The sequence below is a fragment of the Psammomys obesus genome, unplaced genomic scaffold (genome assembly GCF_907164565.1).
Source record: "Psammomys obesus unplaced genomic scaffold, mPsaObe1.curated_primary_1811, whole genome shotgun sequence".
Classification (NCBI taxonomy): domain Eukaryota; kingdom Metazoa; phylum Chordata; class Mammalia; order Rodentia; family Muridae; genus Psammomys; species Psammomys obesus.
In genome coordinates, this window is record NW_026590062.1 from 17,865,812 (window position 1) to 17,893,384 (window position 27,573).

The 27,573-nt window shown below is 41.8% G+C and overlaps 1 protein-coding gene across 1 annotated transcript in view; it reads left to right on the forward strand.

Annotated features, from left to right (window-relative positions):
- The first annotated feature begins 6,841 nt into the window (after window positions 1-6,841).
- Window positions 6,842-27,573, forward strand: part of Vkorc1l1 (vitamin K epoxide reductase complex subunit 1 like 1) — a 49,139-nt gene continuing 28,407 nt past the window's right edge. The window contains exon 1 of the mRNA XM_055606218.1: window positions 6,842-7,096. Within this exon, the coding sequence (XP_055462193.1) occupies window positions 6,903-7,096 (194 nt within the window). The 5' untranslated portion in view covers window positions 6,842-6,902. The remainder of the gene's footprint in view (window positions 7,097-27,573) is intronic.

The following is a 27,573-nucleotide window of genomic DNA, read 5'->3' on the forward strand; positions in this document are numbered from 1 at the left end:
ATTTATGATAGCACAGGCAGTACAAGCTTATTAGTGGATTAACCCATTATTAAAGTTATTACCCTCATTAAAGCCTTCAGTACATGGGCCTTCTTGAGGGACAGTCCATTTTCAAACCACAGTGCCGTTCCCTTCCTTCTGACATGGCCCGCAGTAACGGCTGCCTCCTGGTATGGTAGTCCCTGTTTATTGTGATTTTTTTTTTCTCACTGGTGTAGGTCAGATCTGCTCACCTCCGTCTGACTATCTGTCTTCCTCTCTCTCTCTACTCCATGCCTTGCTCACCCTGGGGAGCTATCATATTGGGAAGATCAGACGGCTAGGAACTGAGGGTAGTGTCACCGCCGCTGCTCTCCTAACACTCAGGCCTACATCTGTCCAACCAGTGAAGAGGTGGGTTATGACAAGAGCACGCAAGTTGGCCTTGAACCTCGTTCTTCTGCACGTGGATCTTAAGAGTGGGGTATTGTGAGGAAACCTGGAAACAGATGACACAGGTAATTTGTGGGCTCCTGAGAGCTTGGTCCCCAGCTGGAGGAGCCACTTTTGAGAAGTAAGGCCAACCTGGATGAAGCAGGTCCCTGGGGGTCTGCCTTTGAAGAGAATGCCAATAACGTACTCCTGTCTTTTTTCTCTGATTCCTAGATACCGTGAACTCAAAACTCTTTTTCTGCCATGTGCTTCCACTTCCATGATGCAAGCGTATGGGGCTAATTGGCCATGTAAAACCCTCAGAAACCAGTTGTTAGATGAATGCATCTGCCCTTATGGTATGTCAGGCATCTTTTTGTTTTGTTTTGTTTTTCCATTGACAGGGTTTCCCTGTGTAGCCTTGGCTGTCCTGGACTCGATTTGTAGACTAGACTGGCCTCGAACTCACAGAGATGCATACCGATGAAAAGCTAATGCAAGAGACATTGTCCCTGAATCTCTGGTTCTGTCATCTTCCAAAACTCAATATAGATGATGCCACTTGTGTCTCCCTTCCTTGACACAGTGTCTGTGGGTCTCCACACATTCTCCCTCCAACAGAACTGAGGTTAGCAAAGCACCAAAGTCTGGTGTTTTCATCATTTTTTCAGGGGGATAAGCTGTGCCTTCTCCCTAAACCCTGAACAGTTTAGATTCTGGTAGCTGGGAGAGACCAATGCCCATAAGATCACTATTTTATTGTTTTTATTTCTTTTTATTTGACACAGTCTCTTATGTAGCCCAGAATGGCCTCCGATTCACAATGTAACTCATTGTGACCTCAAACTTCTCATCCTCCCGCGTCTCCCTCTTGAATGCTGAGATTATGAATATATACAGCTGGCCAGATGATTAGGTTTTGAACACATGATTTGAGGATGACACATAGGAAACCTAGAGAAGGGAAGAGAATCTTGCATAATCACGTGGCAGTCTGTGGCCACATTTGAGTCTAGTTTTTTTTTTTTTTTTTTTTTTGAGACAGGGTTTGTCTGTGTAGTTTGGCTGTGTTGAAATGAGCTCTGTAGACCAGGCTGGTCTCGAACTCAGTGATCCACCTGCCTCTGCCTCCTGAGTGCTTGGATTAAAGGCATGTGCCGCCATTGCCCGGCAAGTATTTTTAAATTATTTTATTTATTATTTGTGCGTGTGTGCGCACATATATGTGTGGTGTGCATATGCCATGGTATATATGTGGCTCACTCCCTGTCACCTGATGAGCCATCTTGCTTGCTCTCTGGGAAGGTTTTGGTTTTGTTATTGCTATTTTGTTGTGGTTCTACATTTGTTGTTGTTTGTGAGAGTGTGTCTGTCATGTAGCCCACGTTGGCCTCAGACTCACTATGTGCCTGAAGATGATTTTGAACTCCTGACCCTATTACTTCCACCTTCCAAATGCTGGAATTACAGACTTGATTCACCATACCCATCTGAGAATACCTTGTAATCCTAGCTACTTGGGAGGCTAAGACAGGAGGATCATAAACCTGAGACCACTCTGGCCTACTTACAGAGACCCTATTTTAAGCCAAGCAAGCAAGCAAGCAAGGCACAGATCTGATCTAAAGACTACATAGAGCAGCCAGGTGTGGTGTGGTAATGCATGCTTCCCAGTACTTGGGAGGCAGAGGCAGGTAGATCTCTGTTTGATGTCAAACTGACATACATAGTGAGTTCCAGGACAGCCAAGAATATTACAGAGAGAAAAGCTGTCTCAACAAGCAAACAAAGAAACAAACAGACTACCTAGAGAACTTTGCTAAAAAATACACATTTTGCCAGGTGGTGGCGGTGAACACCTTTAATCCCAGCACTCAGGAGGTAGACGCAGGCAGATCTATGTGAGTCTGAGGCCAGCCTGGTCTACAGAGTGAGTTCTATGACAGCCAGGGCTACACAGAGAAACTCTGTCTTGGGGGAACAAAACAAAACAATCAACCAACCAAACAGCCAAACACCCTCTCCCCCACAAAAAAACCTAAAGCAAAACAAAAAATTCCACATTCCTAGGCCTCTCTCCTAAGACTCACATTTTAAATTGCATATTTTGTAGCTGTTGAATTACAGATCAGTTAAGTTTTGGATGCTTATTTTAGGCCATTGGTTCTGGAGGATTTTAATCTTACCCAGTGCTCAGTTTCATTTCCACCCATGGAGAGGATTAAGGTAACAATAGGGAACATTTACTGAACACTCCCATGTGTCAGGCGCCACACATTTAATCCCCCGTAAACCCTCTAGGTCAGGAGTACAGCCCTCCTAATTTATAGATGAAGACAATGGGGCAGAGGGAGCAAGAAGCTTGCCAGACACAGAGCTAGAGAGATGTAGGGATCCTAATCCATGCCCTTAAGCAAGGGAGCACTATCTGAGGTTACTATTGTGAACCACTGCATTGGCTTTGCATGGAAGCTAACCTTCTAAAGGGAGCAATCATTTAATCATCCATCCAAAATCTACTTACTAAGTCCCTACCCTTTGGCCTATGTAGTGGTTAACAAAACAGAGAAAGAACTTTCACCTGGGGGACTTGTAGCATAGGGGGAGATGAAGAAGAAGAGGAGGAGGAAGAGGAAGAGAAGGAAGAAGAGAAGGGAAAAAAGGATAACAACAATAACAATAATAATAATAAATCAAGATAAATAAGTATAATAGGTATTTGGCTATGTATGATGGTAAAATCTTAATTTCTATGTATATTAGATCACTGTACAGTTTTGTTTTGCTTTTTTTTTTTTTTTTTTAGGTTTGTTTGAAAAACAGGGTGTCTCAGTGTAGCCCAGGCTGGTCCTGAACTTGAAATCTTCCTGTTTTAGCCTCCTGAGTGTTCAGAACATAGGTGTGTTCTGAGCCTATATGAAGTTTAAATATGATGTATCAACTGTATTCACATTAATGAAATGATAACAGAATCCATTATTGCTCGAATATGAAAATAACATGTCTCCTCTCCATAGGCTGTTTTGTGAAGACCTTGGACATTCAGCCTCTGTTCTAAAGCTTTCTAGCCCAGCTATTGTTACACCTCAGGGTTCTGGCTCAATCCTTGCTCATATCCAAAATATTGGGGGAAGGCACAAAACAGATATCTAATTCAGTAAATCAAGTCTGAGGTCATTGAAGGTGTTTGCAGGAAGCTTCTGGGATTTTTGTTCCGGAGCAGAGAGTTGAGTCGGCAGTGATCTCTTTCTTTGAACAAACACAGGAAAACTGCATCAAGAGTTCTAAGGAAAAGAAAACGACTTTAAATACCAAGCCGAGTTCGTCAGAAAATACTGCAAGTCTCCTAGTATCAATGAAACAGGGGGGCTGGGGCTTGGAATGGGGCTTAGTTTGTAGAGCACTTTCTTAGCATGCAGGAAGGCCTCACTTCAATCTCTAACTGGCTGTGGAAATGCATACCTATAATCCCAGCACCAGAGTGGCAGAGGTGGACAGTCTGAAGGTCAAGGTCATCTTCAGTTACATAGTGAGCTTGAGACCAGCCTAGGATATGTAAGACCTGACTTAGAAAGAACAGAACAAGGGAGAAGAAAGGAAACTGGAGGGACCTGACCTTGGAAGCAGCAGCTCAGGTGTGGTGGTGCACATCTGCAATTCTAGCCTTCTCTGTGTGCCTGTCAGGGTCTGTGCCGCTGACCACACCTCGGCCCATCTTCTGCTTGGTCTCTTTGGTTGTCCCTTTCTGCCTTCAGAAATAGGACTTTCTTGTTCTCTAGAGGGGCTGGTCCAACCTTTACAGAATTTAATCTGTAGAAAAGCAGTGTCTCCGTCTAAAGATGTTCCAGATACTTTCAAGTGGGGGAATACCCAACAAAAGAGACACTCTGGTACTGTGCAGCGTCTCTGCCCACTGCGCCACTGTCCTTCCCTTCCTTCCTGTAAATGGCCCTTCACGTTCCTGAGTCCCGTCTGCTCCGAAACCTGACTTCTTTCGACCAATTTTCTCTCAACTAGCAAGTCAATGAATTTAAGTTCTATAATACTCTCCCTTTTTAATTTACAAAAGTGTCTGTATGTGAGAAATACAGAGACAGAGAGACAGACAGACAGACACACAGACACACAGACACACACACACACACACACACACACACACACACACAGAGTGTTCATGCACATATGTGCTGGGGCCATGGAGGTCAGAAGAAGGCACTGGATTCCTCAGAGCTGGAGTCACAGGCATTTACAGGTTTTGGCTGGAGGCCGACACTACAACACCTGGAGAGGTGGCTCAGTTGGTAAAAAAGCATGAGAATCCGAGTTAGAATCTCTGGCACCTATGTAATGTGGTTGTACTTACTTGTAATCTTTGTGCTGGAGGTGGGGACAGGCAGGGACAGATGGATACTCAGAACTTGGCCAGCCAACCTAACTAAGAAAACCACAGAGCGCAGATTCAGTGAGATAGTCTGTCTCAGGGAAGTAAGTCAGAGAGCCTGCCATAGAGGATTACACTCAGTGATTTTCTTTGTACCTACACACATGAATTCACACACAAATCAATCATATAATTTTTAAAGACTATGATCTCATTCCTTCTCCCTCTCTCTGTTTGCTGAAGATTTAACCTAGAGCCTCACATATATATACTAGTCAAGTGTTCTGTGGTTGAACCAAATCTCCCTTTTCTTTAACCCCTAATTTGGGGGGGGGAGGGGAGCAGCTGCATTTTCTGGAGGTGCAAAGTGGAACTGTTGTTACTGCCAAGCAGCCAGGGAGGGTCTGCAGCCTTCTAAGTGGCAGAGGAGTGAACCTGAAAGAGCACTGTCAAGGAGTGAGATAACTACAACCCTGCCTCACACCTTAATCTGAGTCAAGGAGAGGAGAAGAAGAGAAAGAAGAGAGGAAAGGTGGGGACACTCTGAGCTGCAGGATCAGGCTAAATTGCATACAAATTCCTGATCCAGAGAAACCAGGAAAAAAAAAAAAAAGTTTAACTTCTTAAAAGCTGCAAAAGATTGGGGTGATTTGTTACCCAACATTGTACAATTAATTGAAGAGCATTACTTATTATTCGAAATCACTATGTGATGCCCCAAAAGATTGAGAACTGCCTCGGAGCAAAAGCTAGCAATCTCCAAAAACAGCTTGTTTCTTCATAGACACAGATGCCCTTACATGTGTTTTCCTTTCCAGTTTTGGCCACCAGGAAGCTCAGCATCAGTCATGGCTCAGTTTTAATAATGCTGCAAGCCCCTATGGCCTGCTTATTTGTCTTCTCATGTCGGTCTCCCCTTTCGTTTTCTTCTGATTTTCCCTTTTCCAAGTCTTGATTTTTTTTTTAGTTCATTTTAATCCTTTTTAAACATATTATGTTAAATCCACATCAAATTCAAATTATAGAGTATTCATGAACCCATTTTAAAAATAAGGTTTTTTTTTTTTTTAAATGTAAAAATAGTTTTGCACATTTTAGAAAAGTTTTTCACATGTTGAACACAAAATGACTGGAGGTGGTGCCTGGGGAAGATCATGTCACACAACGTGTCTCTGGAGCTCTGGAGCCATTGGTCAGGGATAATTTGGATTGGATAAGAAATATCAAGTGATAACGACGAAAAAGAGGGGGGTAAGGCAATTGATTGCTACCAGGGGCCAAGGGCTTGCCCAGTCATGCCCAGTCACCGTAGTAGTATCTTTGAAATAGATCCCTTGCAACAGCCCCCTAAGGCTAAGCCAAGCCACCTCGCGCCTCACCCCTTCCGCGGCCACACCTCTCACCTCCTCTGGCCCCGCCCCTGCCCTCTTCCAGCTCACCAGAGTTTATGCGCTCCGCCCCTTCCCTTCGCTCCCGCCCCGCCTTGCCCCGCCTCTCTTCTGACCGCGCCCTCCAGTCTAAAGAACCCCATTTCTCAGTCCCGCCTTCCGCTTGCGCCACGCAGCCCTGGCTGGTTGCAATCTTCGCCTCTTCCCCGCCCGCGCCTTCTCCCCCCCACGCCCGCCCCTTTTAACGAAGCCACGCCCAACCCTCAACCACGCCCCCCGCATGCGCCGCACCGCCTCCCTGCTGTTGCGAGCTCCGCCTCCTCCCGCTATACTTATATACGCCTTCCTTGCCCCGCCCCAATTCTGGTCAATGCCCCGCCCATTCACAAGCCCTTTTCCTTCCCCAGACCCCGCCCTCCGCATGCGCCGCACCGCCTCCCTGGCGGTTGCGCGCTCCGCCCCTCCCTCCGTGCCCGCGCGCGCCTTCCCCGCCCAGTCCGCCTCACTCCTCTCGGGGCGGTTGGGCCGCGCGCCTGTGGGGGCGGGGCCCGGAGGAGGCGACCGAGCCAATGGGGCGCGGCGGTGGCGGTGGCGGCGGCGGCGGCGGCGGAGGCGGTGGCGGCAGCGGCGGTGGCTGGGTCGGGCCCCGACGGGCGGCAGCGTCTGAGGTGGAGGCCGAGGGAGGCGGCGGCAGCGGCGGCGGCGGCGGCGGAGGGGGGAAGATGGCGGCGCCCGTCCTGCTGAGAGTGTCGGTGCCGCGGTGGGAACGGGTGGCCCGGTATGCAGTGTGCGCCGCCGGGATCCTGCTCTCCATCTACGCCTACCACGTGGAGCGGGAGAAGGAGAGGGACCCGGAGCACCGGGCCCTCTGCGACCTGGGGCCCTGGGTGAAGTGCTCCGCCGCCCTGGCCTCCAGGTAGCCCGCCTTGAGTGAGGGGAGCGCGACGCGGGCGGCGGCGGGGGGGGGGGCGGGGAGCGCGCGGGGAGCTCCGGCCTGAGGGAGCGGGGCCCGGGCCGCGACCCGGACGGCGGCGCCCGGGGGGCGGCGGCCCAGGGCAGGCCTCCGGGGTGAGGTGGCGCGGTGCAGCCGGGAGGGCGCGGGCGCGTCCCGGCCGGCGTGACTTGTCTCCCTGTTGTCGCCGTGCGAGGCGCGTGAAGACCCCGGTGCGGGGCTCGGCGAGGCCGGCGTCCACCCCCCGCGGTCCCCGGACCTCCGCTGCCCGGGGCTCTGAGTCCCGCCGTGCGCTCCCCGGGGTGGGGGGTGGCCTTCCCCACCGCGGTCCCGGTTGCTCGGGACAGGTGTTGTCGGTGCTCAGGCCTTTTTGTACTCCGGTGGAGTTCAGGAGACTTGGCAGCCTTCTGGAGGCGACAGTGACATTTGCGGGTAGACACTCATTTGACCCTACTCTGGAGGAGGAAGGTAACCAGCGCTTGGTCGGTCTGATTTCGTGGGTTTTTCTCCCTCGTGTATTTCATGAAGTGTGCCCAGCAGGAGGAAAATGGCCAGAGTTTGGGTCTACTTTAAGTTTTCAGCAAAACATGAGTGTTGTGTGAAGTGATGAGGTTCTAGGCACCACGATGACTTTTATTTTGAGAAAGGATCTGAATTGTAACCCGCATTGGCCTGAAACTATTTCTGACTGTAACCACTGCAAGCTATTTTACCTTAGTCTTTTGAGTTGGGAAATACAAGCATGCAGCACCATGAGTGACTTAGAATGACTTTTCAGTGTTGCTGATTAGTATTAACGGGATAATCCGAAAAAGATTAAATGTGCACAACTTTGCTAAGCTGTTCTGTTGGAACAATTTTTGTTTCTTGAAAATACAATCGATTTTTTTTTCTGTTAAATTTTATTTAACATCTTTTTTTTTTTTTTTTGGAAAAAAGTATTTTACACCTTTTTAAAATGCTTTTTTTTTCCTTTCTTTTTTAGAAAAAGGATAGCAGTCACCAAAAAAAGTAAAAGTGAAAAGAATTAATGCAGAATTGATAGTCTGTAATTTTAAGAGACTTCCCACCTCTGATATCTTGATGTTTGTTAACAGTGCTTACATTTCACTACATTCCTTCCTTCCCCTCCTTCTGATAAATTGCTAGGGAGACATAAATGTATAGCTCACTAGTTTGTTTTGACCTCCATATTGGTAGAGGAGTATTTGAACAAGCTAGGAGTTTCTCCTGTGTTTATTTGGAAACTTAAAAGGCTGTTGCTCTTCTCCACTTAGCTCTTCTCATAGACCAGGTAGACTATCCCATTTTCTCTTACATGAAATTCCTGCAGCTTTTTAGTTGAAAAATGGTTGTCATTATGGCCTCATTAAACATTTTTTAAAATGGGATGAGGATGCGAGCACCGATTTATATTGCAGAATGTATCAGTGTGACAAAGAGTCTGCAGGAGTTTATTTCCATTCAGGTTAAGTCTTAGACTTACTTGAGACATTTTGAGACCCATTGAGTGTATCTTGCTTTTATTGCACTTATTTTTGTTGGGGGGTGGGGAGTTCACACAGTTTTGGAGGTCAGTGGACAACATGTGGGAGTCAGTTTTGCACCATATGGGCCCTAGGGGATTGAACTCAGATCATCAGGCTTGGTGGCGAGTGTTTTTACCAGCTGAGCCATCTCATTGATCCCACTGAGTATATTTTATGCACACATTTTTTTTTATGTTCTTTACACTTTTGAAAAGGATTATTAAGCTTAAGTATAACACCCAAAATTAGTTGAATGAATAAATACAGAGGAAAAAGAATATGCAGAAGCGTTTTTTAAGTGTTTACAACCACAAAGTAAAAATGAGTGGATAGGCTAATAGGAAATTTAGTTATAATTATTATTAACTTTAGATTTGGTCATGTATAAAGTAATTTGCTGTGTGTTTAAATTCTTAAAATGGGCTTTCCTTTAAGCGACTGTTTCTGAACCACTTAATAAATATACACTAAATAGTCTCACAGTTAATAAGTACCACAAGCAACCCATTTTCATGCTTTTTATTTTTGAGACAGGGTCTTCCATTGACGTTCTGGCCAACCTTGAACTGAAAGCAGTCTTCCTGTCTCAGCCTCCTCATTACTGGGATTATAGCCTTGCCTACACATTTGTTTTTATTTTGCTTTTTAATAAGACATGATAAAATGATATTTAGTAACATCAATTAATAAATACAATTATTTTAAAGTATGTTAGACTAAAAATTTCTGTCTTTCATTGGTATTGGATATTGAACATAGGGCCTGCCCAATATTAGGCAAACTCTTAGTGACTGAGTTTCATTCCTAGCTCACTTATTTTTTATTTAATTTTTTGTCAGTCTTACTGTGTAGCGTTGACTGGCTTAGTTCATAGAGATCTGCTTGCTTCTGAATTCAAAGAGCTGAGATTAAAGGTGTATGCCACCATGCCCAGCATTGTTGGTTTCTTAACACAGGTCTCATGTAACCCAGGTTAGCCTCAAACTTGCTATGTTGCAGCATAGATTGAGGTTGGCCTTGAACTCCTAAGATCCTCCACTGTTCATGTTCTGAGATTACAGGTGTGCAGCACCATGCCTAACTCCTATTTCTTTATAATATATAAAATGTGAATTTAGTATGTTGTGGCTAAATGTAATATTTAGTTATATAGTGATGTATGTAAGTATATCTTAAGTTTGGGGTTGGAGAGATGGCTTACCGGTTAAGAGCACATACTGCTTGCTCTTCCAGAGGATGAGTCCAATGCCCATCACGCATACTGAGTGGCTCACAACCACTTTAGCTCCATGGGATTCAATGTCTTTTTTCTTTTTAGATTAAAAAAAATATTTTAATGTGTATGAGTGCATTGCCTGTTTATACATATATGCACCACATACATGCCTGATGCCTGTAGAAGATGGCATTGGGTCCCCTGGGACTAAGGTTACAGGCATTTGTAAGCAGCCCATGTGGGTGCTGGGAATCAAACACAAGTCTTATATAAAAACAAGTGCTCTTAACCTCTGAGCCAGCTCCAGCCCTTCAATACCCTCTTTTGGCCTCTGAGGACACCTGCGCTTTTGTGCACATACTCACACGTACACGCATGACTAAAAAAAAGTTTTTAATATTTTAAAATTCGATGCCTGTGAAAGGATAGGTAAGAGGTAAGACATTCTAATGGTAAATACATCTCATATGTACAATAAAACACTTTCAGGAAATAGCCTTTTTATTAACTGTCTTGAAAGAGGTGTGTGTTTGTTTAATGAAGATAAGAGGATTTAGATAGTTACCTTTATAGACTAATTTTCTTTTGGAATTGTGTATAATAAACATCTGCAAGATGCTCTTGACAATGTGAGAAATCCCTTAAATGAGACATTATTAGAGGCTCCACATTAGTAATTTTGTTTGAAAATTGACTCCCAGATAGCAGTAGTATTCAAAAATGTAGTTATTTCAGGATGAGAAAGTTTGAGCTCAAGAGTTAGTAGAATAAATGGTAGAAGAAGTTAGCAGAAGAGATGATTGCTGAGCAATTATTTTTCTGGATCCGTGTTTACTCACATGAATTGCTTAAATTTACTTTATTCTTATTTCTCAATTTTTAAGTTTCTTAATTGAAATAGAATAAGGTAGGGATTAATAATATTAAGACAGTTTTGAAGTCTGTGTCTAAGTCCTTTAGTGTTTTGGAAAGTGTAATTACATAACAGTATTTTCAGACTTTTGGATTTCAAAAGAGACATTTCCCCAAAGATTAGAAGCAGCAGAATTGCCAATAACAACAATGGCAGTAGAGCCAGGCATGGTAGCACATGTCTCTAGTCCCAGCACTCATGAGGTGGAGACAGGGATCTTTGTGAGTTCAAGGCCAGCCTGATTTACATAGCAAGCTTCAGGACAGCCAGGGTTACCTAGAGAGACCCTGTCTCAAAACAAGCAAACAAACAAAAAACAACTTACCACCAAAACCAAAAAATAGTAATGCTACTATTTGTTACCATCATTGGTTCATTTTTAGGTGTTTTAAGCAATTTGAAAGAACAGAATCTTAAAATAACAGATCTTTATATTGAATCATTTACCTTTAATTGAAATGTTTATATTAAGTAAGGATTTAATTTCCAGTACCACAAAGAGGATCTAGAAATGTGCTGTTTCTTTGTCAGAATTGTAGACTTGATGAGGATTACAGAGGTAGTAGCAGATGGAAAAGCTTGGCTTCTAGAGTAGCAGTTTAGAGCTTCCCTCACCTTCCTTCTTTTGGAGACAGGTTGCCCTGTGTGGCCCAGGCCTGCCATGAAGTCACCATTGATCTGCTTCTGTTTCCCCAGCAATGGCTGTGTACCACCATGCTCAGCCCAACTATTTAAAAATTTTAAATAAGTTTTCATCGGATGTTCTGACTCACCTCTTGCTTTTTGCTAAGCATGATTTCTACCACTCTGTACTTTAAGTGCTTGTATTTGTATCAGATAAGGGTTGGTAACTGTGAGTGTGTGAAAGAAAACTTCCTAATTTCATGAATTCAGATGAATTGAAAAAACAGATTGCTGTGTTGCCATTGTAATTTGTAACATAAATCTCAGAAGCAGCCGAAGCCAAAAGGGGAATAGAAAGAGGTGAATGTGGATGCCTACCATGTAGTAAAGACAGATGTGTGCTTATGGGGTGGGCTTGTTCTGTGCAGCAGTTTGAACATTTATATTATCCTTTTAACTGTCTTTTTGAGCTCAGTAACATCACTGCTTTACAGAGGAGAAACTGAGGCACACTGTGTGGGTGAAATATGTATCAGAGAATGTAAAGGCAGAGGCCTGACTGACTCTAAGGACTCCAAGAATTTTACTATTTTAAAATTTCTTTATTATTAGAGGGGAGGGGAGGCATATGTGGTGGTTAAGAGGACTTTGTGGAATAGCTCTTCTCCTTTCACCTTTACTTGGGTTCTTAGGGATCAAACCCAGGTTGTTAGGCTTCAGCAGTGGCTTTTACCCATGAGCCATCTCACTGGCTCCAAGTTACTCTTCTCACTTCTGTTTATTTTTATATTCTGAGATAAGGTCTCACAGACAGCCTTTGCTGCCCTTAATCTACAGTCTTCCTGCTTCAGCCTCTGGGTACTGGGTTTATAGGTGTGTGTCACCATGCCCAGCCTTTTAACATGACTTTAAATTCCATTTAGATGGAATACTTACTTATAGTGGTGCCTGTATTAGCAAAATAAAACAGAAAAAACAATTATGAGACATGTTGACTTTTTTTTAAAAATAGAAATGCACGAGAAAATGCCTGGGGATTAGTAGATCTTTTTACCCTGTCTACAGCATTACTAAGAAGGTGTGGTATTCAAGAAGTAAGTTCCTGGAGTGTCTGCCCTCTAAGCCAAGCTCTGTGAAGGCCTGCCCTTTGTCACACCCAGTGGTTAACAGATACTTAGTGAAGTAGCTATCCTGTGGATTTAGGAGGTAATCTAGTGAAGAAAGGTAAAATAATCTAGGCACCTGCAAGAAAGGGGAAGTTTTGAATCTGTTCAGATAAGTCAGTGGTTCTTAGTCTTCCTAATGCCGTGACCCTTTAATACAGTTCCTCATGTTGTGGTGACCCCCCAGCCATAAACTAATTTTTGTTGCTATTTCATAACTAATTTTGTTACTGTTATGAATCATGATATATTTTCTGGAGGTGTTTGGTCATGACCCACAGGTTGAGAACCATGCAGGTAACCCTTTCTGAGAGGGGTGCACCTTGTGAACAAAGAGAGGATCAGGTCTTGGTCGAGCTGTCTAAATCGCTAGGTAGAACTAAGATTATACTTGCGATTGTTTCCTGTGTGATTAGAAACAACTCCAGGAAATGGCATTTGGAAAGGCTTGGACATTGGAAAACTGGCCATTAGAGATAGTAAACAGAATGTATTGACTTTGAATGTGACAGACCTACCTCAGGAAAGGATTGAAATCTAGAGCTCCGACAGAAAAATGCAAAACCTTTCGTATCACGTTCTTGTAATAAACAGGAACACTGAGCCTCGGATTTTTCTCCTATGAAGTACTTGCGCAAAACTACTAGACTGATAACTATCTAAAATTTGATCCTCAGAATCCTTGTTCTGTCTGTGTCAGGATTTCACAAGTGTTTGCTTCATATTTTAGTGTTTTAAACACTATAAGCATTTATTTAGGCTCAAATGCATTATCATACTATCCTTTAACGTTTTGGGGACCACTGATTTGTACTGTTAGGTTATTTCAGTAGAGTTATACAGAATTGGGGGAAGCATCAGTCTTGAAAGAGTACATACATGTCATGTCTTATGAGAGCACTGATATAACAAACTGGAGATGGAGGGTTAGTTGCTGCCAGGAGTTAGTGGTGGAAGCCAAGAGGATGTATGGTCCTGAAGAAGGAGTGTGAAGGGTCTTGAGGGGCAGAACTAGCTCAGTATCAGCTGTGATTGCACACACAGGTATGAATGTGATAGCGTCACACCTGATGTGAGATCTGAGTGAACACTGCATCACATCAAGGTCAAGTGCCTGGTTATGATAATGCACTACTCGCTATGTCATTAAGGAGGTTGGCTAAAGAGTATGTCCAGAAGTTTTCTTTCTTTTTGCAAGTTTCTGTAGTTTATAATTACAGAAACTTAAAGATAATGCAATATATTTAGAATATTTGGAGGGTAAATAAAAAAAAAAGCAAGAAGAAGAAAATTTAAATGCCACTACTGAGGATAAGCATGCTCAGTTTGTGCATATCCCAGGATTAGTCTTTACTGTCAAGGACTGGCAGTAGTTGAAGAATTTGGGCAAGGAGTGGTGACACATCCCTGTAATCCCAGTATTTAGGGAGGTTGGGGAAAGAGGATCATAATGCCAACCTGAATCACCTAGGGAGACTCTTGTCTTCATCACATACAAAAACGAATCATACTTGTGGATGTTTGCCCATGTTAAGGTATATAAGCTAATTCAGGACTAAGTCAGTCATTACGTTGTATATATATCTCTTTATCATGGTTACTGCGCAGTTATTTTTAACAAAATATTTGCAATTAGCTAGTATTCATATTTTTTAAAATGTACACATTTAACTTGGAGATATATTTTGTAGTCTTTTTAAACAGGTCTAATTTAGCTTTAATGCATTGTTTTTTCTTGTTTTAAAGAACAAAATACTTACCATTTGCTGCTGTTTGTCTCTGATGAATCATGTCTTTCTTGATGGCTTGTGATCAAAACAGATTTGACATAGACTATCCCAGTCATCATTATTTAGTTTTTGTTTATCAGAAAAACTTTGTTGTTGTAACTGTAAATGTTACAGATTTTGTCAAGTGCACTGATTTAAAAAAAAAAAAAAAAATAGGGCCAGCAAGGTAGCTCATGGGTTAAGGCACTTGCTGCCAAACCTGATGACCTGAGTTTGATCCTTGGGACGTGCATGGTGTAAGAAAAGAAGAGATGAGTTGTCCTTTGATCTCCATACAAATAAATAAGTTTTTTGTTTTTTTTTTTTTTTCTCCAGAGCTGGGGACTGAATCCAGGACTTTGAGCTTGCTAGGCAAGCCCTCTACCACTGAGCTAAGTCCCCAACCCCTAAATAAGTATATTTTAAAAATTTAAAATGAAAATGAAATTAGAATAAACTCTGCCTTGTTTCTCATAAATTCACAGTCCTTATAAAATTTCATTTAGCATTTTTTGTTTTAATTTTTGCCTTTGTTTTTATTTTGAGGCAAGAGCTTAGCCCGGGTTATCCTTGTTCTTGCCATCTTTCTACCTCAACCTCCCCACTACAGGGATTAACAGGTAAGCTCCACTACACCTGGTCTATAGCCTTTTTTCTCTATTACTTTCTCTACTGGAATTCCAGGGACATATTTTTGCTGTCCTGTGATTACTGAATTTTATTTTATTTTATTTTTGGCCAACCAAAATGTCATTGTATTTGAGAAGTAAGATACTAGAAAATCTATGACAAAATTAAGGGTTAAATTAGATTGTAAAGTCAATGCCACTGTGTTTAGAATTTGATTTATTTCAGTACATTGTGCATATAATAGAATATCAACATGAGTCAACCAGGGTCGACGCCTTGGCTCTGTCACTTCATCACTGTGTTTCTGTTTCTTCCTTTACCTGATGAGGGAAATAACAGTGTTATCTCACAGAACTGCTGGGAATGTGAGGGCACTAGTTAGTATATGTACACTGTCTACAGACAGTGCCTGCATAGAGTGCTCATAATAATTATTGTAGAACATAGTTGAGTCATATGTGTATTTAATGTTTTTTCCTCTCACTAACACACCACAGCTATTTTCCCGTGTCATGAAAAAAATCACACCAGTCGAGGTTGAATGTCTAATGGGAACCTTGTACCCTTGCCAGTATTGGGCAGTCTCACTTTTTAGGTCTTTGCCAATTTACTATATGAAAAATGTTCTCTCATTGTTTTGATTGGCATTTTTCCCTCCCTAAGGATCTGTAAAGCTTAATGACTTTTTAAAATCTATTTTTTAATTGTATGTGTTTGTTTTGCCTGCCTGTATGCATATCCAAGTATGTGGTGCCAGATATCCTGGAACTGCTGTAACTAGCTGGTGGTTGTGAGCTGTTTTAGGGTTGCTAGGAACTGAACATGGGTCCTGTGACAGATTGTCATGTGGTGCAGGCTGGCCTTGAACTTGATAAATCCTGAGGGTAACCTTGAACTTCTAATCCTCCTGCCTCTACTTCCAAAGTCCTGGGACTCAGGTATGTACCACCAGGCCAGTTTATGCTGTACTGGGGATGGAACCTAGGACTCCAGGAGAAGGCAAACAGTCTATTAGTTAATTTTTATTTAAACAGCTTTATTAATTGTTGTATTTTACAGTTTTTAATTTGTTTATGAGTCTGGCTTATATAAATCTTTTGTATTGATTTGGACATTCTTTTTTAAAAGGATTTGAATGTTTTATTATTTTTGTAGATAATTTTTTTAGATATGATTGTAGCTAATTCTTTTTTTTTTTTTTTTTTTTGATGATAAGGTGTCACTATGCAGTTCTAGCTGGCTTAAAGCTTATTTTTTGTAGACCAGGTTGGCCTTGCACTCACAGAAGTCCACCTGCCTCTGCCTGTGGGTACTAGGATTAAACCCCTGTGCCTCCATACCCAGTAACTGCATGGATTTGTTGCATTTGGATAGTACATTTATTTTTCTCCTAGTTTGTCACTTACCTTTTAATTTTGCTTATGGTGCCTTTATTTAAATAGAAGCTTGAAATATTTGGTTAGATTTTTCTACTTGTGTATAGCATTTGGAATTTTTTTTCGCTAGTATTTGGCAAAATTTAGAATATCAAGTTTTTTTTAAGTTTCTTTCCTCTTTAAAAAAAAAAATATTTAGCTTGCTGGGCATGGTGGCACATGTCTGTAAGCCCAGCACTCAGGGAGGCAGAGGCAGGGGGATCTCTGAGTTTGAGACCAGCCTGGTCTTCAAAGCTGAGTCTAGGACAGCCAAGGCTACACAGGGAAACCCTGTCTCGAAAAACCAAAAAAAAACCAAAAACCAAAAACAAAGCAACCTCCCCCCCCCAAACAAAACAAACAAAATGTTCAGCTGGACGTGGTAGCATGCCTTCATACCTTTTTAATTCCAGCACAGAGGGAGGCAGAGGCAGGCAGATCTCTGAGTTTGAGGCTAGTCTGGTCTATAGGTCGAGTTCCAGGACAGCTGGGGCTACATAGAAAATTAAAAGAGCTGGATGCGGTGACGAACGCCTGTAATCCCAACACTCAGGGAGGTAGAGGCAGGCGGATCTCTGTGAGTTCAAAGCCAGTGTGGTCTACAGAGTGAGTTCCAGGACAGCCAAAGCTACATGGAGAAACCCTGTCTCAAACAACAACAAAAACAAAAAAAGGGGGAAAGAAAAGAAAAAAAAGAAAAGAAAAGCCAAAAATGAAAAAACTGCTCACAATTTTATCTTGTGTGGAATTTACTTTTATGTTTATTGTTAAGTAGAGATCTGGCTTATTTTTTCTAAATATATAGGCTTTTGCCTAACTCCCATTTACACACAAATGCATACATATACACATTCTCTCTCTCTCTCTCTCTCTCTCTCTCTCTCTCTCTCTCTCTCACATACACACACACACACACACATACTTTTAAGACAGGGTCTTGCTGTGTTGGCATTACAGGCTTATGTGACATTTATCTATATTTGACATGGCACAGACTTTCCTTAATAGATAAGACTTATTGTTCCAGAAAAATGTTTTATCTGTATTTATTCTATTACCACAGTTCCTTGGACCCCTGTGGTTTTACATAGTAAATTTGGTATCTAATAGTATAAATGTGCATATTTTCAAATTTTTCTGAACTAGTTTTGCTCATATACTATAATAGGAATTTTAGATCTGGGTTCTAAAAATGTTCCTTTTGGGATTTTGATTAGAATTGTATTGGTGGGCTAGAGAGATGGCTCAGTGGTTAAGAGCACTGGCTGCTCTTCCAGAGGTCCTGTGTTCAGTTCCCAGCAACCACATGGTGGCTCGTGACCATCTATAATGTGATCTGATGCCCTCTTCTGGCATTCAGGTGTACATGCAGATAGAGCACTCATTCATTAAATAACTAAATTAAAAAAAAAAAAAAGGAATTATATTGGCTTTGTAGATGATTTTGGAAGGAGTCAGTTTTCTCCAGTTTTTCAACCAATCTTTCCACCAAGGGATGTAATACATATCTCTATTCTTGAGTTGCTTATTTGTTGCCTTTTTAATCTAGATTCCCTGTATGGTTTTATTTCACTCTTAAGCAAATGTATTAAAAAGATAGCTATTAAAGTCCATCAGTTGGGGAAATTGCACTTAGCTTTCTATAGTCTCTTAATTTGAAGTCTAAAGAACTTTATTATGAAATCTACACTCTGTTTCTTTTCATTGGTACCACATTGTGATCTCCCTGCTCCCTCCCTATTTTTGTGACTGTCTCTCTGTGTGGCCCTGGTAGTCCTGGAATTTGCTATGTTGACAAGGCTGGGTTTAAACACTCCTCTGCCTCTCCAGTGCTGGGATTAAAGGCATGTACCACCATGACCAGCTATGATCTCTTTTTCTTTCTTTTTTTAAAAAATGTGTGTTAGTGTTTTGCCTGCATGTGTGTCTGTGTGAGGCTGTCAGATACTCTAGAACTGGAATAATAGATGGTGTTGAGCTGCCATGTGGGTGCTGGGAATTGAACCAGGTCCTCTGGAAGAACAACCAGTGCTCTTAACCACTGAGCTATCTCTTTTTCTTAATGTCATCTATTAATATAATGATTAAGGAATATTTCATGAAGTTGATAACTGAACTCATCTTTTTTTATTGGATATTAAGCATACTTCCAAGTCTTCCACCCCCCCATGTGTTTATGTGTTTTCACACATGTGGGTGGAGGCCCAAAGATCATGTTAGGTATCTTCCTTAATTTTATTTATTTAGTTTTAGTTTTTTGTTTGTTTGTTTTTCTAAGACAAGGTTTCTCTGTGTAGCCCTGGCTCTCCTGGAACTCACTCTGTAGACCAGACTGGCCTCAAACTCAGAGATCCACCTACCCCTGCCTCTCAGTGCTGGGATTAAAAATGTGTACCATCACACCCAGCTTTCTCCATTTTATTTATTATTTACCTGAATCTGGAGCTTGCCCCTTCTGCCTGGCCTAGCCCCAACAGTCTTCTGTCTCTGGGGTTGCAAGGGACCACCGTGCTTACACAGCTTTTACGTGTTCTAGGGATCCAGACTTAGGCAGTGGATACAGCACTGTAAGTACTCTATCTACTGACCCATCTCCCTAGCTTCCAAGATTTAATAGTATAAACTAATATTGTGCTTACAACTTTTACTTTACTTTAAAACGTTCTAGAAGAGCTTGTTGTTTTTTGGAAATCATCTCAAAAAATAATGAGTCTTTAGGTGACCTTTGATTGTGAACAGTGTACACACTATGGCAGTGTGTAAGGAAGAGGGTGTCACCTCTGAAAATGTGTCATTTTCCTAATTCAACCACACATGCCTCCCTCCTTGTTTTCTTTTCCATGTCATCTGTACTATTTATTTGTGATAGTGTCCTAAACGTTTACTGAAGGAGTTCTGGGGCAGGCTTGGTGGTGTGTGACTTCAGTCCTACTTAGCTTGTGCCAAGGCCAAAGGATCTTGGAACTTGAGGAACATAGTGGAAGCCTGTTTCAAAAAAGAAAAGAAGGGGTTGGAGACATGGCTCAGTGGTTAAGAGTACTGGTTGCTCTTCTAGAGGACCCGGGTTCAGTTTCTGAGCACCCACCTGGCAGCTCACAACTGTCTGTAACTTCAAGGTCTGACATCCTCACACAGACATATATGCAGGCAAAGTACCAATGCGCATAAAATAAAAATAAACAAAGAATTAAAAACTTTATTCCCCAAACTTTTGGCATTAAGAATTATGAATTTATATACTCATAGATCAGTTGTAGTTATTGTTGTTACTATATTTTAAGGCAATGTTTTCCTTTATGGCTCAGGGTAGCCTGCAACTTGCTATATAGCCCATGCTGGTCTCAAACTTATAATCCCCATGCCAACTCACCCTGTTTTGTTTATTTTATTAAGTTATGTATATACATATTTTGCATATGTGTGTGTGTGTATATATATGCGAACCACGTGAGTACCCTGTGCCCCTAGAGACCAGAAAAGAGGTCAGGTTCCCCAGAACTGGAGTTACTGATAGTGTGAGCCATCATGTGGCTGCTGGGTACAAAATCTGTGTCCTCTACTAGAGCAGCAAGTACTCTAAATTGCTGAGCTATCTCTCCAGCTTCCCCCGTTCCCGCCCTGCCCCCTATCCCACCCCCCTGTTTTATTCTTAACTAAGACTTTGGCACCAAACTTTAGGACAGAAGACTGGCATGAGCTCAGCTAGTACATGTAGAAATGGTACTTTTTAGACTCTTAAGTTAAACTTAAATTATTCAAACTAAAATACTGTGAGGTGAACCATCTCTGTAATTTTCAAATATGACTAGATCTTCCCGGGAGGTCTGAGCAAAGCCTGATTTCACTAGGTTCTGTCGCCTGCCCTGGGGCATGTAACCGGAGGAGCCCATTTGCCTTGACTGACTGCTGACCTGCTTTGGCCACCTGCCCCAGGCCTGTTCTGCACAAGCAGTAGGCTTGGCCCTCGGTATCTCCCGGAGAAGAGTGTGGGGGTGGGTATTGAACTTTCTCCTGCCAGTTGAGACACATGGAAGAAGCAGAAAGGTGAGCCAGCTCCTGTACACTGACCTTTCCATAGTGACACTGTCCAGTTGCAGACAGTGCTTAGAAGGCTGCCATCTCCTTCCTTGAGAGGCAGAGCAGAGCAAAAGGACTGTGATTTGTCTCTTCATAAGACAACTCAGAAGTACTTGGATCTTTCTCAGAAGCATTGTTGTCTGGTGGGATGCTGCTTGTCTTGAGTCAACCAGAAAGGGTGGAGTAGAAACTGGCTTGCTGAGTATTACCCATAATCTGTATCTTCTCTAAGTATGCATTAACCTGAAAAGTGGCTTTCTCATGCCATCTTATCTTGCTCAATGGTTCATGACGTGCTCGTTATTTTCTTCCTGCTGCTTGGTCCCTTCCCTATTATTCTTAGCCTGTTCTGTAACTGGTCATTAAATGTTGGAGTGACTCTTTTCCCTTAACAGTCATCTCTGCATTATTTCTAACAGGTTCACCTAGGAATCAAAAGTTTGTAATCTTCACCTGTGGCCTCTCCTCTCTCTGAATAGATGATCTGCATGTTCATTTTCTTACTGGATATCTCTGCTTGGCTATGTAAAAGTACTTTAAATTCAGCATGCCCACGATAAGTTTGTATCTTCCCCTGAAAATGCTATCAGTGAAAGGCATCACTTCACAGGACGTTACACAAGCCAGAAACCTGTGGCTTGTCTGTGGCTCTGTTCCCTCCCATACCAAGTGCAGCTGAGTCAGCAGGCCCAATAGATTTCTACCTTTTAAAATTGCTAAATACAGGGGCTGGAGAGATGGCTCAGTGGTTAAGAGCACTGGCTGCTCTTCCATAATGGATCTGGGTTCAAATCCCAGCACCCACAGGGCAGCTCACAACTGTCTGTAATTCCAGTTCCAGGGGATTTGAGACCCTCACACAGACATATATCGAGGCAGAACACCAATGTAAATAAAATTATAAAAAAAATTGCTAAACACAATGTAAAATTCATTGAGTTATTCATCTTTTTCTTGTAATATTCATAAAGCATGATAATACACATAAACAGCAGTCAGGTCAGTAAGTTCAACTGGCCTCTAACTCAAGAGAAGTAGCTATCTCACTTTTCATGATTACCGCTTACTTTTTAGCAAAGATCATCCAAACTTGAAAGTTTGGAGGCTTTTTGCTGCTGCTATTTTTTTGTTGTTGTTTGGTTTGATTGACTGACTGATTGACTATTTCTTATTTTTGTTTTTTGAGGCAGAGTCTCTCTACTCCAGCTGTCCTGGAACAAGGACCACGTGGCCTCAAATTTAGAGATCCACCTGCCTCTGCCTTGTGAGTTCTGGGATCAAAGGCTTGTGCCACCACACCCAGCTCGGGGTTGGTTAACAGTCTAGATCTTTTATTTCTTTTTGTACATTAAGCCATGAATTCATAGGGAATGGCCCTAGCATTCCAGCTTTTTTCCACTGGTTCTCACAAAATGTGCTTTTCTGGGTAGAAAGCAGCCTGGCTCTTCAGTGGAACCTGGTGCCTTTTTTTTTTTTTTTTTTTTTTAAAGATAATTTTCTCATTTTCTTTTACCTGTTTCAGAAAGCTGTCTCTGCCCTCAGTGCTTAATCTGCTCAGTCTACACATTAATTCTCTTGACAAGAATCTTGCCCTTAACATATATGTTTATAACAATGCCAAACAACCTGGTGAGTGACACTGTTGACTCAGATTTGCCATGTGAACATTTTTGGGCCATTCCTTTTTGAACAGCACCCATTCCCTTGATGTCTACAATACTACCCTTCTTTCAGTCTTCTTCTTCTTCCTTTTCCTCCCTGCCCCTCCACTCCTCAGACAGGGTTTTTCTTTGTAACCTTAGGAACTCACTCTGTAGACCAGACTGGCCTCAAACTCAGAAGTCTGCCTGCCTCTGCCTCCCAAGTGCTGGGATTAAAAGCATGTGCTACCATTACCTGGCTTAATTCCACCCTTCTTGACGTTCATAAGTATTTGGCCAAAGGAATACCTCCATGTTTTCTGAAAGCCTGGAGAACATAAAAATGGGTGACTCTTCTCCTTTCCTATATGTTTGCCATTGTGGTGCATTTCTGGAAGATTACTGCTCAGCTGAAAGACAAAAGTTTAATTTTAGAGATGGTCTCACAGGGTAGCCCAGGTCTTCATCTTCAGGCTCTCAGGTGCCAGGGTTATAGGTGTGTATCACAATGTATAGCTCATTTGAATTTTATTAATGGAACCTTTAATTTTCTTTATTCTCTTCCTTTACTCAGTGATTTTTTTTTTAAGAGAGAGAAAGAGAAGTGAGAGAGACAGATAGACAGACAGACAAGGTCTCAGTATGTAGCCCTGGCTGGCCTCTCTATGGAGGCCAGGCTGGCATCAAAACTCAGATCTGCTGAGTACTGGGATCAAAGGTGTGGACCACAATGCTCAGCTCATTCAGTGATTCTTTTGATTTTGTGTTGATGTACCTGTTCATTAGTCATTGCTGGATAAAATTTTATTATGAATAGTATAGTTAATTCATTCATGTGATTTTTTGATTTATGTTTGTGGGTGTTTTGTCTCCATGTATGTCTGTGCACCACATGTATTTCTGGTGCCTGTGGAGGCCAGAAGAGAGTGTTGACTCTGTACAGTTGTTAGTCTCCATGTAGATGCTGGAACTCAAACTCAGGTCCTCAGGAAGAGCTGCCAGTGTGCTTAACTGCTAAGCCATCTGTCTAGCCCCTCATTTATTATTTTTTATGGATATTTCAGTTGTTCCTAGTTCAAAGCAGTTATGAACACTGCTTGTATGGACATTGTTGTGTATGCTCAGTGTTAGTTGGTAATGTCAACAAGTAACCAAGTGGTTGCTTTCAGTAGCTTTCTACCAATAATATATGGCAATTCCTGTTTGTTATTACGGACTCTTGAAACTTACATTTTTAAAAATAATTTATTTTTATTTTATTTTGTGTGTATCAGTGTGAAGGTGTCAGATCCCTGGAACTGGAGTTACAGACAGTTGTGAGCTGCCATGTGGGTGCTGGGGATTGAACCCAGGTCTATTTGGAAGAGCAGACAGTGCTCTTAACCACTGAGCCATCTCTCCAGCCCCCTGAAACTTACATTTTTAAAAACAAGTATTTTTGTTTTTTTCTTAAAGTTAGGTGTGCGTGTGTGTGCGCCCCTGTATGTGTATACATGTATGCCTGCACATGCTTTCTTGTGAGTGCAGTGCCCTCACAGGCCAGAGGTGTCAGATCCCTCTAGAGCTAAAGTTACAGAGGGTGTGAGCTACCCAGTGTGGGTGCTGGGCATGAAACTCAGATCATTTGCAAGAGCAGTGTGTGCTCTTAACCTCTAAGCCATCTTTCCAGCCCCAGGTAAACCTCTAATACTGTAAATTTATTCTGTATTTTGAACTTCTTATAAATGGGATCTTATTATATTTATTCTTTGCTGTTTGCAGTATTATACTGTGTATGTATATACAGTATACAGTATAATGCCAATTATACTGGCATTGTTTACCCAGTATAATGATTTTTTTTTAATTCATTGAATTTGTTGGCTATATTTTTTAAAGTCATTATTATTATTATTGCTGGTTCTCTTCGTTTTTATTGAGTGCTGGCTCTACGAGTTTGCTGTTGTGAACTAAGCTGTTGTGAACAACTACTTGCAAATCTTTTTACATACATCCTCATTTCTCTTGGTATGTCTTTGGGAGTGATTTTCTGGGTCAGAGAGTGAGTATTCTTTAGAAACTATAGAACAATTTCCCAAAGTGATTGTACTCTTTAACACTCTTTTGGTTTTAATTTGCTTTTTCCTGATTACTGAAGAAATGGAGCAGCCTTTTACATGAGCTTTGGCTTTTTGGGTAACTTCTCTTTGAAAGACTCATTGAAAATCTTTTCCTTATTTTTCCAGCGGGTATTCTGTCATTTTTTTTTTTACTCCTAAGTAGGAGATACACAGTATCCCATACATTCACATACTCACCCCCCCCCCCCATATATGGCTTTGCCTTTTAAAGATAACCTTTTGAAACACACACACATATGTACATGCATGTGGCCTGCCACCTTTCTAAGGATTGAATCTAGGGCTTCACCCATGCTAGGCAAGTGCTTTACAACTGAACTGCCTTCCAGCCCTATTTTTACTTTGAGATGGGCTCAGTACGTTGTTCAGGCTGGTTTGGAACTTACTATAGCCCAGACTGGCCTTGAATTTGCAGTCCTCCCAAGTGGCTGGGATTATAGGCTTGTGCCACCAGGTGTTTTTTAGAACAGGGTCTCATATAGTCCAGGTTGGCCTTGAAGTTGCTGTTTAGTAGAGGATTATCTTGCTCTCTTGATTTTTCTGTCGCCTCTTCCCATGTGCTGGGATTACAGGTTAGCTTTTGTGAGTGTGTGCATGCATTGCCACTGTGTGCTTGTAGAGGTTAGAGGATACCTCTGAGAGTCAGTTCTCTTGACTCACTTTATAGGACTCAGGGTTTCACCAAAGTTGTCAGGTGTGTATGCATGTGCCTCTCTATACACCAAGCCATTGTGCTGGTCCCCAGCTAGAAATTCTTTTGAGTGCTGCAATTTCGGGCCTGTGTCATCACATCCAACTAATTTAAATTCTTATATTGTCAACATTCCTCTTTGAAATTAAGGGTTTTTGTCTTCTAATGGGAAGATACTCCATATTATTTTCTCTTTTACTGTTTGCATCTAGTTAACTATTTCTAAGATTTATTCCCACCTCTAAAACTTTAAATTTTTTTAAAATTTAAAATTCATGTAGATCAGGCTTGCCTTGAACTCGCAGAGATCTGCCTGCTGCTGCCTCCTGACTGCTGGGATTAAAGGCATGTGCCACCACACTTGACTTTTCCTTTTCTTTTTTTCTCCCTTTTGAGACAGATGGAAAATCATTTTATTGTTGTAAGATAGTCAGTTGGTTTTTCTATGTTGTCATTTTTAGTATTTTACAATTAAGAAAATCATTAGTCTTGCTCTGTAGAGCCACTTTTGTCATAAATCAGGTAACTGTATAACCAAGGATGTATCTGAACTCTTAGTTCATTTTTTTTGTAATTTTGTTCTTTTTTAAATTGGATCTTGTCTTGTGTTCTTTTTTGTAATTTTTATTTTTATTAATTACAGTTTATTCACTTTGTATCCCAGCTGCAGCCCTCTCCTCTATACTCTCCCAATCCCATCCACCCTCTCTCTCCTCCTCCTATGCCCCTTTGTTTTATGTTCTTAAGTACTCTCTTTCAAAAGAGTTCTCAAAATGTGAGACATAGGGTTCCTGAGACCATTTCAGAGTCTTTTCAAGTCAAAATAATTTACATAGGGTTCTAGTTTGTTTCTATTACTGTGATAAAGACCATGAACAAAAGCAACTTGGGGAGACAAAGATTTATTTGGCTTACATATCTCAGTCATACTTCATCATTAAGGGAAGTCAGGGCAGGACAGGGGTCTGGAGGCAGGGTTGCAAGCAGAGGTCATGGAAGAATGCTTCTTACTGGTTTGATCTCCATGTCTTGCTCAGCCTGCTTTCTTTCTTGCTTGCCTTCCTTCCTTCTCCCTCCCTCCTATCCCCTAAACCGCCCCCCCCCCCCACAAGGTTTCTTTGTGTAGCCTTGGCTGTCCTGGGCAGCTTTGTTAGACCAGGCTGACCAGGCTGGCCTCAAACTCACAGAGATCCATTTGCCTCTGCCTCCCTGAGTGCTGGTATTACAGGCGTGTGCCATCTCCTCAGCCTGCTTTCTTATACAATTCTAGATCTCCTGTTGGGACTGGGCCTTTCCACATCAATCTTTAATCCAAAAAATACCCCCAAAGATCTGGTCCCCTCTGTCATAGCTTCTGTGTACTCACCCTGAAGAAATTCCACTTTCCAGTTTTTACCTCAGTGTTAATAGTCTGTTAATCACAGCAGATTTCGTCATCCCTAGCTAACCAGGATCAATTGTTCTAATAAAACAGGTTTCACATCAGTAGTGCTGATGTTAATCACAGCTGGTTTTTCTACCATAGCTGATCAAAAAACAGAAGACTTGAGTTCAGTTCCCAGCACCCACATCAGGTGGCTCCTAACTGCCTGAAACTAGTTCCAGATATCTTACACCCTCTTCTAGCCTTCATGCTCACACCTGCACACATATGGCATACGCTAGGACACATATTCATAAATAATAATTTTGTTTTTAAAGTGAGCTCTTCAAGAAATTATATTTGGCAGTCTGAGTACCAGTTTGGGAAAAATAAAGGTGGTTTGCTATTTCACTTTAAAGAAAAAGAAAAAAAAAAAAACTCCTTTTTCTTGAGATACAAGATAAATGCATTTTTCAGGGACCAACTGAATAAGCTTTTTGATTTTTGTTTTTGAGACAGGATTTCTCTGTGTGGCCCTGGGTGTCCTCGAATTCACAGCAATCTGCCTGCTTCTGCCTCGTGAATGCTGGGATTAAAAGCATATGCCACCACAACCAGGCAGGTTTTTTGTTTGTTTTTCATTAATAAGTTTTTATATATGAATATAAAAGCTACCAACCAGAAGCAAATATGAATGGTTTTCAGCTCTCCACATTCTCCATTGTCTTCCTAGTTGGTGCTACCTCTCCTAGAGGTGACAACATTCCTGACTTCAGTCCATGCCTTAGTTTTGTCCGTATTTTGGTTTTGAGTAAAGTAAATCTTGTAGTAGGTCCTCTTTAATGTCTCGCTTCTTGTAGTTAACATTTTGTTTATGAATGTGTGTTGCAGTTATTCAGTGTTATGTTTTGGTTTGTTTTTTTAAATTTTATGTGCATTGGTGTAAGGTTGTCAGACACTTGGAACCGGAATTACAGACAGTTGTGAGCTACCATGTGGGTGCTGAGAATTGAACCCCGGTCCTTTGGAAGAGCAGACAGTGCTCTTAGCCACTGAGCCATTTCTCCAGCCTCCCAGTGTTATGTTTTAAAATATGCATAGTTTATTTTCCTGTTAATGGAAATTGCGGTTGTTTGAATTTTTGGCTAGAATGAAAAGGCTACTAACCTTGAATACAATTAGTAGACCTAAGTACTCATTTTATATTACTGTTGAAATTGGCAAAACTGCTGGGTCATAGGTTATGTGTGTGTGTGTGTGTGTGTGTGTGTGTGTGTGTGTGTGTGTGTGT